Source organism: Micropterus dolomieu, linkage group LG18, assembly GCF_021292245.1.
Source record: "Micropterus dolomieu isolate WLL.071019.BEF.003 ecotype Adirondacks linkage group LG18, ASM2129224v1, whole genome shotgun sequence".
Lineage (NCBI taxonomy): Eukaryota > Metazoa > Chordata > Actinopteri > Centrarchiformes > Centrarchidae > Micropterus > Micropterus dolomieu.
Window position 1 is genome coordinate 13,479,731 of NC_060167.1, and position 12,347 is coordinate 13,492,077.

The 12,347-nt window shown below is 37.6% G+C and overlaps 2 protein-coding genes across 2 annotated transcripts; both read right to left on the reverse strand.

Moving 5' to 3' along the window:
- Window positions 1-1,376: 1,376 nt before the first annotated feature.
- On the reverse strand, window positions 1,377-6,686 carry rdh5 (retinol dehydrogenase 5 (11-cis/9-cis)). Its single transcript, XM_046029303.1, has 6 exons — window positions 5,150-6,686; window positions 4,045-4,130; window positions 3,578-3,900; window positions 3,208-3,466; window positions 2,519-2,682; window positions 1,377-1,975 (listed from the first exon to the last, which is right to left on the reverse strand). Exons 2-6 carry the CDS (start codon window positions 4,074-4,076, stop codon window positions 1,755-1,757), a joined length of 999 nt encoding a protein of 332 aa, XP_045885259.1. The 5' UTR covers window positions 4,077-4,130; window positions 5,150-6,686; the 3' UTR covers window positions 1,377-1,754.
- Window positions 6,687-6,822: 136 nt separating this feature from the next.
- On the reverse strand, window positions 6,823-10,865 carry bloc1s1 (biogenesis of lysosomal organelles complex-1, subunit 1). The gene is made up of 4 exons (XM_046029304.1): window positions 10,627-10,865; window positions 10,422-10,494; window positions 9,401-9,533; window positions 6,823-7,558 (listed from the first exon to the last, which is right to left on the reverse strand). Exons 1-4 carry the CDS (start codon window positions 10,685-10,687, stop codon window positions 7,448-7,450), a joined length of 378 nt encoding a protein of 125 aa, XP_045885260.1. The 5' UTR covers window positions 10,688-10,865; the 3' UTR covers window positions 6,823-7,447.
- Between the last annotated feature and the right edge of the window lie 1,482 nt (window positions 10,866-12,347).

Here is a 12,347-nt window from a genome sequence, read left to right on the forward strand (position 1 = left end):
CATAAAGTACTCTATGTAATACGCTACTTTACAAGAAACTTTGACCATTTGTTATTAATCACCAAACGTGTGGTGGGCAATTTAGAGAAAATTACATTTTACGAGGGGCACCTGAAAGCAGCAAGGGGCTCTGCACGATACACTACAGACCCACCACTTCGTGTAGCAGCTGTTATTTGACTGACAGATACAGTTGTATCTGGGGTCCAGATATATGTTTTGACAACATAAGTCTGCCATTAGGGCTGGTGTCACTAAATCTGGATAAATAATAACTGAGTCTTTTGAATGAGCTGGAGGTAGGCTATCAGAGTAGCAAGCAATACTTAGCTATGGTGAAATCATAACATAACCTTACACCTAGCTGTCACTGCCTCTGCATGGAGAAGTCTGAGAAAGCCTTTGACCTGTTGTCAAACATCACATGATCAGCCAACACTCTGGTCACAGCTAGCTGGGCGTGTTCAGTGCTACATTCTGTGCTTAACTGATCAATAACTAACTGAAAACTCTAATAAACTGTCAAAGCAACAAAAAATGTTAAGACAAATAAAAGTGAGTTAAGTGAACTGAAAAGCAAAAGTGAATCAGGTGAACTGAAAAAGCAGGTGTAACGCTTCTGTTAGAACATATTACACACCATTACTTACTGAAGATATTAAAGTGACACAAAAATCTATCAGCTAGAAAAATAGATATTACACAGATGAATTAAATGCTTGTATAATCTCAGTGTGCAGAATAGTGTGGGACAAAAACTATATGATATGTAGCCTATGTACAGTACACAACTTTTTTTTACATAGACAAACACAAAAATATTATACTATGTGGAGAATGGTGACCACCACACACTTTTTTGTGTGAGGTGTTTTTTCACAACCTTATGTGAATATAAGCACCACCTGGCAAGATGTTCAGTCAGTACAATATAAACGGATGTTAATTATAAGCAGGCAGTTTGATCCTAATGCTGGTGAAGCACATTTTTTGTTTGTTCTAGTGTTTCTGACTTTCAATGTGATCAAAATGTCTTAAATCATTAATGTCATGCCACTACAGTACACACTATCACAATGTTGATGCTGGCTAATAGTTGTTTCTGATTTTCAGGTGCTACGGAATGGTTTCGGTGTTAGTTAGATCACTTTGAGATTCAGAATTGATCAAAAAGTGTTTGAAAATGTTTCATGAGCACCAGGATCATGGAGCATATCTCACCCCACAGCTGAGAAATGCTAAAATCAAAACATGAAAATCATCAACATTCATGCATCATTGTTCACATTCACCAAGGCTATTTAGAACCACCACGATGTGGCGGCACATTATTGTAATGTACAGGGTGTAGACATGTTTTCGTAGTAAAGCTTTTAGCCATTTATTTTATTTGTGTCCACAATAAGATCATTGCATTCTGAGGAACTTCAATCAAGGACCATAAATAACAGTGTCAAAAGATACAATAATTAAACAGTAGATTACACAGTACAGTTTCATTGTTTTCTTTCATATTGTCTAAATATCTCAAGAAGACATTAGATAAGAAAAAAATACTTTTACATGGGAGATTGTGCGCATATACATATTTTAAGAATTGCAACATCAGATCATTGCATGGACAACGTAGATAAGGAATATGGGTATTTTGAAAGGCAAAGCATTCATTTCAACCTCCTTGCTGCTTCAAAATGACACGGAATGACATAAAAAGGCTAATAACTTTGAAGACATGTCTTCAGCGTCACCATGAGTTACACACTCTTTGAGGGGCGAGGCAGCACCAGCTTCAGCCCAATGTCAACTACACAGGAAGGCATGTAAGAGAGGGGGATCCAGAGAAGCTTGGCATCCCAGCCGGCGCTGTATCTGGTTCGCGGGTGGGCAGCAGTCAGAGCGTGCTCCATGCAGTTGGTCACCTTGGAGAGGTCAGTGTCACAGACCGCATTCATGATCAAACGCTGGATCTTGATGTCTGAAAATGAAGATCAACTAAAATATATTTTGTACTTGAACTTCGGTGCACTTTTTTTTACTTCACTTTCAAATGTATACTGTTGAGTGAGATTCATGATATTAAACCTAAATTTTGACAGTGTTCTGGAACATTCATTGTATTTCCTGATGTCTATATTAAGATATACAAGGTTTTTATACTATAGAAGTATATGTGACAGTAGGACATTTTGTATTTCCTTCGGGTGCAGCAGAGCTGCTTGTCTTGTCTACAGGAAGTAAATGCAATGTGATTTTTATATAGAATACAGAAAACTTTTTTAAATTAGCAAACAATCACATTTTATTGTGACTCTCAAGTTCATATTAAAATTTAAAAACAACTTCAACTTCCAGCATAAGAATGAGATTTTTGCTTGACTCTTACAATTTGTCTTTTGATTTGACATTATCTGACAACAGAGAGTGTGAAATGTGATCAAAAACAGATAAAGAATGTTTGTGTCACATTTCAAATAAAGTGATGTCATGCTTTTTCATAGTTTGCATTAGGTGTACTTACACTTATCAAGATACTTGTCTCCATAGCTGGCTTTTACTTCAGGGCTGAGTTGGTTCCACAGGCGATGCAGCTCCCTCTCGAGGGGCTCGAGGCTCGTCACTGCAGTCTTGAAAAACCCCGGCTCAATGATGCACACATTGATGCCAAAGTAGTTTATATCTCTCCTGAAAACAGAAATGTGATGTAGGATAACATTATACATGAAAGTTCAAAGTTTAATTATATATATATATATATATATATATATAGCTTCAAACTGGTTTGTAACACCGGCTGCAACATCTTTTATATCATAAATGGGTGTAGTAGCTTGAGTGTAAGACATAAAAACACAATAGGGTATCTAGTAAATAAACAGTTAAAGTAAGTTTAGCTTAATAAAAATAATTGAGAAACAGTGAGAAGGAAGAATGTTTTTCCCTGTCTGGTCTCATCAGCAAATTTTTGTCAGTCTAGCACATGCTGAGTATGTTTTATTGTTTTTATTGCTTTAAATATGTGCTATTATTTGTCTTTTATATTGCTGAAAATTATTAAAATAAAACCCTGTCTGCAATCCAAACCTCCATCATGGGACAACAATTTGTCCTTAAAATTACAATACAGGTTTTTCAAAAGGAGAGAAAGAGAATAACTGGCTCCACAAAACACACTCTCATCTAATTTTGATGAGGCTGTGTAAGTCTTACCTGAGGCAGTCAGAGAAGGACTCCACTGCAAACTTGGAGATGCAGTATCCACCACCGTTTGCTGCCACCCTGCCCAGCACTGATGCTACGTTCACAATACGGCCGCGAGCCATTTTGATGAGGGGCAGGAAAGTCATCGTCATGGCAATCACCCCATTCATGTTGACTTTCAGTGTGCTGTGGAAATCCTCCACTTTCATCCACTCTGAAGGACCCATGGGTAATGAGCGTCCAGCGTTGTTCACAATTCCCCAAAGTCCTACAAAGGAAATGAAAGACAAAAGGTGAAACAGCGTGTTTTGTGTTAGGGATCTGCCTTATGAAATTTGATTAACAGTCATCTTATATTTCAATAATTTACATTTCTTACCCTTATCACCAACTTCCTTCTTTGTCCACTCCATGGCTTTCTGGATGCTGTCCAGATTGGTCACATCGAGCAGGACAGTCTTCAAATGAGGCCCAGCCACCCTTTTCAGGTCATCAGCTCCCTTTTCTGTGAGACAGCCAGCCAGCACATGGAAACCTTTACGATCGAGCTTCCTACACAGCAGGTTTCCAAAACCTGAGTCACAGCCGGTCACAAAGACATACTTGTCAGGGATGTCCCCTATCTCCAGGCTGTCTCTGTACAGCCACACGATAATCCACATCACCACAAAGGTAGAAATGATGTACAACCAAGCATTTTCCCTAAAAGAGATGATAGAGGAGAAGTTTTGACAAATCAGGAATTTGAGTCTTAGAAAATATTCTAGCTGTGTAAGCTTGCATTATCAAAGGTTAGGCTACAGCTGCCAAATTATTGCCCAAACTATGGTTCCGCATATTTCTTACCCTAAAAGGTCGTAAATAAACTGCATATCCATGCTGCTTCCTTGATTAGAAGTGGGTTTTTGGTCACTTGGAAGACTTGTTGCTTGCTGAAAAAACATGGTGAGCAAATGTTACTGGGTATTGACATGGCAAACTGCCAAATCCGATATTTTAGGAATGGAATGGAAAGTGGAAATACATGGACTTATTTCAGGAATCTCTATAACCAAATTTGAGGTTTTATTGTGGCATTGTCCTGGTTTATTGACTATAGGATACAATGAGTTTGTTCACCGAGGGCCTTAGTAGAGGTGCGTGTAACACAGAACTGCTTTGTGCACATGGGAAATCTTTGGATAATACTCTTATGGAAGAAAGAAAGGTATTTATGAGGGAGGGAGACCTGAGGAGTGAGAGATGCATTGTTTTGAGCCATAAATGTAATGCCTGTGTAATGCCTGGAGCTACTAAAGCTGCTCATTGCCAATTAGTTTTCTGGTTTATTAGCAAGAAAAACAAAATGAAGATAATTTGATAGGATCTGTTATCCATTATGTCAAAATTGCCTGTAGACTATCAGATACAGTAATACTGTTGCTGTTGGTATAAGAACATTTAATTAAAACATGATCCTGTAAAATTACAACACAGGATAGAAAATTAAATTTAGTTTCACAACAATAGTTAGCATACACCAAAGTGTTACTGCAAATGTTCATGATTCACTATATTTGCTGTAAATATATATATATATAGATATAGATATATATATAGAGAGAGAGTCTTTAATGAAATGTATGGGGTTGATTGTTCTTATGTAGTTTGTATGATGGTTTGGCAATATTGTTGTTACACATTCATGCCAATAAAGCTAATTTGAATTGAATTGAGAGACAAACAGTCAAAATAACTTGAGTTCATTAGTACTACAGTTTATTTGCTTTCATTATACACATATAAAGTAATTATTTCATGGTTTAAAGTTCACATTTGCAACAGGAAATTGTGATCATTAACAGTATTACAGTGGTTAATCAGTTAAAAAAAAAAAAAACGACCTAAAACATGCAATGCAGAGAGAGTCCCTTGTTGTAATTCAATGGAAATTGAATGTATATTATCCTACCTTTTATCTTAGAAGTGATGGATCTCCGCAAGTTAGCCGTCCTCTTCCCTTTCCCTTTCTGGTTATTCTTCTGTATTAACTCAGAGAGGCTGGTCACACAGAGGCTTTATCCCCATAGTTTATCCCCTAAGACAAGTCAGCAATTGGTAATCCCCCAATCCCTAACCACTGGGTTTGTGCATGCGTGTGTTAAAGAAAAGAAAAATGTGGCAATTACAGAATACAGATAGTTTTCTGTACACAATGTGAGCTTGGACATGTATATTTCAACTTCTCACAGTACATCATCTACTTTCAAGTTATAATCGGGTACAATTAAGTATATGAGAAGAAATCTTGCCCATTCCTTTTTGTAGAACCGGCTGGTTCCCAGGATACACAGGCATAATAAGTACTTTATGTTTTAAGAGTGTTAAAACAAATTTACAAGAATCCCACATGTCCGACAGCTTTGTGCACACTCAAAAACATGTGTATAATCTTATTGCCACATTCAGTTCACTGACCTACTCTATCAGTTTAAAGATTAAACACTATATGCAGTATACTTTGTAACTGGACATCTGTATTTGCAACATACAGTATATTGAGACTAGTTAGCTCATACCGCAGAGATTTTGACAGTTAACAAGAGCCCATTGTATTGAACATTTTATTGAGGCTTATTAATGTATTTAGCAACAAATTCCTGGTGCAATAAGGAAAAGTATTTTGTATAAATCTGACTTACTTTACTACGGAAGCCCTAAGCGGCCATCCATTCAAATCTTTTTTTACTCTGTTTTCCGTGATAATGGGATAATCATCTCATGAGTGTGGGGAGAAGAGAATTCCAAGGCAGGTGTGAAGCATACTTAAAAAGTATTATAAGAATGTTCATGGTGATTTAAACCTGGTTTCACAGGGACGTATAATGTGAAAATTTGAGATTTATTTTTTTGCTGGGGTGGTTGTTTACAATCACGATGGCAGCTCAACATTGTGATGTCTGCCACTTTTTTTTTTTTATCTTTTCTATCGGCCCAACCCTACTTGAGATCAGGAGAAAATGATCCCGTTATCACAGAAAAATGGAGTAAAAAAAATTTTGAATTGATATCCATACTTTACAATTGCATTTCTCCATAAAAAACTAGAACATGCCCTAAGGACATTTACACTAAAATGTTGGCTTAGATAAATACACATTTTATCATGTGATACAAGACTCACATTTATGTGTGCAAAGTGAAATGTAATTGGTTACCAAACAAGCCTGCAATTACATGAGTGAACTCAACAGCCTGGTGCGTCATGACGTAACTTTCCTCCACGTCACACATTCCATAAACTGTCGTTTGGCCTCCTGCTTTCAACTTTTGTAACATACTTTGTCTTTATTAAGCAATCAGCACAGAATTAAACATTTGTCTGGCTAGTCCTTATCCAAGTGTATGTCTTCCAGCCGGAACTTTCACAATTCTATTCCACTTGTTCAGTTAACATTTAATTTTCCACCCCAACACCGACACCGATTGAGTACGGACATCCTCACAAGAGGATCCATTTTTAAGTAGCCTGCTCAAACATCTCTTTCTCAAATGATGTTCTTTGTGCAAACTGAATTTGCATTGATACACTCTAGTGGTAATTTAAATGTATTTAACCTTCTTGCATAAGAAAGAACAACAGTGCATTTTTTTAAACTTTATTAAAAATAATGTTCCATCACTAAACGGTAACAAAATTTAAAGTTAAGTTGTTTGACAACAGTAAAGTAATTTCTGTACATAGACATACAATACATGATTCAGGTATCAGGTGCTGAAAAGAAGCCTTCCTATAAAATGCTTTCAGGAGATCCAACAGACAAGGAGAAAAGTGGCAATTTGTCTGTCACCCCTTAAACCTATTTTTACAAGCTGGTGAACTAATTAACTTACTACCTTTATATGTGACACATTTAAAACACCCATGCTGACATAGCTCCTTCCTGGCCTCAACTGCCAAAATGTTATTTGTTAATTTTACAAACAAGCTTGATCTTTGAACAACCTCCAGCGCAATCTTGTTAACCAGTTCACCTTGGTTAATATTGTTGCTCACACAAGAACTTAAGCAGTGATGCAGGTGTGCAATTAATTGTCAAATGCAACAGACTTTCAACATTTCTCTGAACAAAGTAACCATCAACCCACCCAGAGGGGCAAGAGGACAAGCAAAGTGCTTACTGTTCTCATCTTTGCTGACAGGAGTCGACTGGATTTCTGTTTCATTCCAGTGTATTGAGTTTCAGCCGTAAACGTCCCACCGTGACGTTTATGAGGAAGCAGACTGAAGTTGACCCTTCTGTACATATTCCAGAGCTGTGGCGATGGTCCTCATGTCCATCTCAATACTGCGGGCCCAGTTCTCCACATCCCCAATTTCCTGTTCAAATGAGTGCAGAGAGACAGAATTCGTATCAACACAGCAATGTGTACATCTGCCAATCTAACCTATCATCAGGACCAGCAACAGGGAAGCTTTAAACATTTCCGGGCATCCTTTCACCCTGCCTCACTATGTGAAGATGACATAAGCAGAGGGTCATTGATAAATTGGTTTTACCACCTGTCAAATCCACTGAAATGTAGGACATGTGCCTTGAATGAAACTAATCTGCTTTTAGTAAACCTGTTAAAGCAATTCTAGGTTTTGATGAATCACTGTGCTCACTGTTTGAAACAATTTTGTTGTGGTATTATCTTTTACTAGAACAAGGTGTATGGTGAGAGATTAAAGGCTCAGGAAACCTTTGCAGGTGTTTTGAGTTAATTAGCTGATTAGAGCTCTTCTCAGGTCGACATTTCCAGTATCATTTTGAGATACTGGAGTTTGGATTTCCATGAGCTGTAAGACCTTATCATTAAGATGAAGAAGATAACACAAAGAAAAGGCTAGATATATTTTACTTTGCGTAATGAATTTAAAATATCTGGAAGTATCACGTTTTGAATTAAATTAATAGAAAAAAATTTAACAATTCCACAATGTTCCAATTATTTTAGATGTACCTGTATATGATATTTATATCGTCTTTCAAACAACGATGAGACTTCATATCGGTAGGAAATTGATTATCTTGTAGAGTGGTACACAGACAACAACCTACTGCTCAACGACAGCAAAACAGGGAGCTGATCATTGATTACAGGAAAAAGGAGACAAAGACACACACTCCTGTCTATGTCAGTGGTGCTGAGGTGGAGCAGGTAAACAGTTTCAAGTTCCTGGGAACCAGTATCACAGAGAACCTGACATGGTCATCTCACATCTCCACGCTGGTGAAGAAAGCTCAGAAAGGACTATATTTCTAGAGGAAGCTTAAGAAGGCCAAATTCCCACACCAAGTTCTTGTCAGCTTTTACAGATGAGCAATAGAAAGCATCCTGACTGGAAACATCACAAACGGGGGATGCACACGGCCCAAGACCGGAGGGCTCTGAGGTGGGTGATTAAAACTGCTCCGAAGATCATTGGTACCCATCTCCCAAGTATCAGTGATATCGGTGAGATGAGGTAGAGTACCCACCCAGCCACAGCCTGTTCACCCCGCTGCGTTCTGGGAAGAGATATAGAAGTTTCTGCTGCCACACCACCAGACTGTAGAGCAGCTTTTCCCCCCCAAGCTATCAGACTTAAACTCAAATTCATCCTCAGCACTGCTCCATTGAACATTGTTTATTTCTGTTTACCATTTTTATAATTGCTTCTGTATTCATTTATATTGTCTGCTTTGTAGCAGAAGGGAGTTACAAAGCTCAATTTCATTATATAACCTGTTATATTGTGCTAATAAATGTACCTACCTACCTATATACAGGACCTTTTTTTTTTTTATAGAATTCAACTTTGCATATTGCAATAAAAAGTAAGGGCACTTATTGATTTCACAGCTGTAGGCTTATGAAAGTAAACAATTTAACAAAGTTGATATTGAATCTGATGCATGGCCTGTCTCCTTATAGTGCTTTTCTAGTCTTTACGACCACTCAAAAAACATCACATTCACTCCATTCACACACATTCATACACTGACAAACAGAGGCCAAGGTGCCAACTGCTCACCACAAACTCACTGCCGAAGGACACTTCGACATGCAGACTGGGGGAGTCGGGGATCAAAACCCAGACGTTCTGATAAGTGGACGACCGCAGTCGCCCCAGCAGAGTACATTACAGAAAAGCCTTGTTTTTTGATTAATTTCTCGCTGGTACAGTGGATCCTACCTTTAGGGCCTGATTGAAACCCTCCACCATACTGATCCACTGAGCAGTTTGTTTGGAGAACTGGCTCGCTTGCACTTGAAGAGTCTTCACCTCATGGTCGAGCTTACGCTGGTTTACGTATGCCTGGGCAACTCTAAAGTAAAACAGGAAACAACAATGAGAAGGTTACAGTATTGTTAATTCATGAAGATAAAGCATTATGTATTATATGTCCACTGTGGCATGAGTGTGAATTTGTATTTGATTCTAAGCCATTCATTTCTCCGTTCCTCTCTGAAAAAACATACAGTACTTTTCTAGAATAAATCTTACAGAGTCACTTAAGGATTTTAGCCATAATCTTTTTCATAAACGGAACAGCACAACAGTGGTCCTTGCAACCTGCTCTTGTTCCTTAAGCTGATTATCTTGGTTTCATCACAAATTTCACAATGTTAACAATCATAATGTACTATTTTTGGTCATGTCACACATTAGGCCTATTCTGCCCTGCCAAGAATGCAGTGCTAAAATCATTATTCAATCAACTGAAACATAATCTTCAACAATTTTGCTAATCAATTTATAATTAAAGTCACTTATCAAGAAAAAAATACTAAACATTTACAGTTCCTTCCTCTCAAAAGTGAGTGTTTTCTGACATTGTATATATAGTGGAAATTATTTTCTGGCTGATCATTATTTATTTATAAACAATCGAGTTTAATATGTTTTCAAGTTTGAAAAGTAATCACTCGTTTTATAATAAAGCCCAAAATAACATAATTAAAGCTACCTGTACAGGCTATTGCAGTTTATAGTTACGTTTGTCTAAATATGTGCTGGCTTCTGTTGGGTGTGTTTGCGATTAAGAAGGCAAAATTACTTAGAAAATACTTTGCCAGGAAGTCAATACTTCCCATGTCCAAATCCTCACCTACCACCACCACTACTTGACAACTGTGCAATGTAACGACGGGCCTCAGCAGCAAAAAAAGTAACAAAGAAAAACAGCAGTGGGCAAGGAGAAGAATATTTATACCCCACATTGAGGTGGTCTACCAGGGCTTCTGTCAGACAGGTGGCTGCAGTAATAGCTTCACGCCTGCGTCTCTCTGAACAAATAAAAACACCAACACAGACAAACAAATTAGAAATTACTATGGTGCACTACGGGGCATTCGCACAACTAATCAGCTTTGTTTTTAGCATCTGTTAGCACGATATCTAATAAACCATCTTCTCACCCTGCTGCTCCTTCCGCTCATTTTGCTTCGCCTGGTGCTCCTTCAGTAGACGAGACAACATCTTTAGTAGTCGTTGAGATTTATTCACAAATGCTTTTTTTCTTCTTTTAGCAACCTGAATGACATGACTTTTATAAACCGAGACGTTGGAGATGCTAACAGCTAACCAACACAGCCGCTATCACGAGACCGGCGCTGCACGAGACCAAGCTCGATGACGAAAAAAGTGGGCGTACCCGGAAAGGCGTCTATCGTGGCGCCATTGAGCATCATCAGTGCAATGTTTATTTGGTTGTCTTATTAATTAACGCAACACACAGCGTAGAAATCAAACCAGCTAGTAGATTGCATGGTGATTTAAGGGCACATGAGAGCTCTTTATTTGATTAGTTTCAATTAATATTTTTTTATGGGGATGTCAATAACAGTTTCAACGTCATACCGTTTTAGCCTTCAAAGTAAAAGTATAAATAATAAATAAATAAATAAAATACTGCTACTACTACTAACAATAAAAATAGTACAAAATACACGAACTTTGAATAAAATAACATTATATAATAACAAAATTCACGAAAATACCCTGTAGGAAAGGGAAGAGATTGAAATAATCATCAAAAGCAGGTACAAAGGTAGCAAGACAAACTGCTTTATTATTGGTGTTGTGAGTACAGTGGCAATAAAAGACGAACTGTACTGAACTGTAGACCATACAGTCTGGTGACAGACTTGCCCAACAGAAATGGCAATTCCATTAAAATCCTTAATTTAAGTGATACAACAGAAAACATTATGGGGTGTTGATGCGCAGTGCATAAGACACATGCCTTTTGTGTGGGAGAACTCCCACTGTGACACATCCACCAATGTGTCCCTGAGCAAGACATTTAACCCCTAGTTGCTCCACAGGCATGCAACCTCTGACATATATAGCAATTGTCAGTCACTTTTGATAAAAGTGTCAGCTAAGCTACAAAGACACAACAGGCAAAAATGTTTTTCTTTCACTGGTCAATTTTGAGATTTTGGGCATGTCTTCTGAAAGAAAACACCCCAATACAGATTTACGTGTTTATTTTACTACACTTTGTCTCTTTCTATCTGTAGATTTTACATAAATTCACCAACAGTTAGCATTAGATAATGCCTCATTTGCATATTTAAACATAACATAACAGAAAACTTAATTATAAAATAACTGTCTTAATGTAAGCCATCAACTAGGGATGTTTCATGGTGATACCTATTACTTAAAATGTGTACCCTATTCACCTGTAGTATCTGGCCTTATCACAGTCCTAAAAGTGCCATGGCCACAATTGTGTCAACAGCTAATGAGCTTGCAAGTCAGACAGACAATAAGACTGATCCATCTCCATGTCAACAAAGCAAACTCCACCCGCTAATGAAGAGCCTGTGATTGTGTTGAAAGCTCCAGAAAAAGCTAGTAAGTGGACTTTAAGTTGGACATGTTTGTCAAACTTGGTCAAACTACTTTTTTCAAGACCAAGACTGAACTCGCATGTTTAATTATTGGGTAGAATGCATTTTGCAATTTAATGTATAGTTATAGTTAGTGTTGGGGAGGAAGTAGTTACATGTAATTTAGGTGCATAATTTAATTACAAAATCAATGTAAATGTAATTGGTTTGAGTTACTGGGAACAATGTGTAATTAAATTACAGTTACTTATGAAAATGTTCATGATTATGTTAGGGGT

Coding starts and splice junctions, on each gene's coding strand:
- rdh5 (XM_046029303.1), bottom strand. CDS start 4,076: ATGGATATGCAGTTTATTTACGACCTTTTAGG. Junction 3,901..4,044: donor TTTATTTACGACCTTTTAGG/GTAAGAAATATG, acceptor CATCTCTTTTAG/GGAAAATGCTTGGTTGTACA. Junction 1,976..2,518: donor AGACAAGTATCTTGATAAGT/GTAAGTACACCT, acceptor CTTCATTTTCAG/ACATCAAGATCCAGCGTTTG.
- bloc1s1 (XM_046029304.1), bottom strand. CDS start 10,687: ATGTTGTCTCGTCTACTGAAGGAGCACCAGGCGAAGCAAAATGAGCGG. Junction 10,495..10,626: donor TGAGCGGAAGGAGCAGCAGG/GTGAGAAGATGG, acceptor TTATTTGTTCAG/AGAGACGCAGGCGTGAAGCT. Junction 9,534..10,421: donor GTAGACCACCTCAATGTGGG/GTATAAATATTC, acceptor GTTTTACTTTAG/AGTTGCCCAGGCATACGTAA.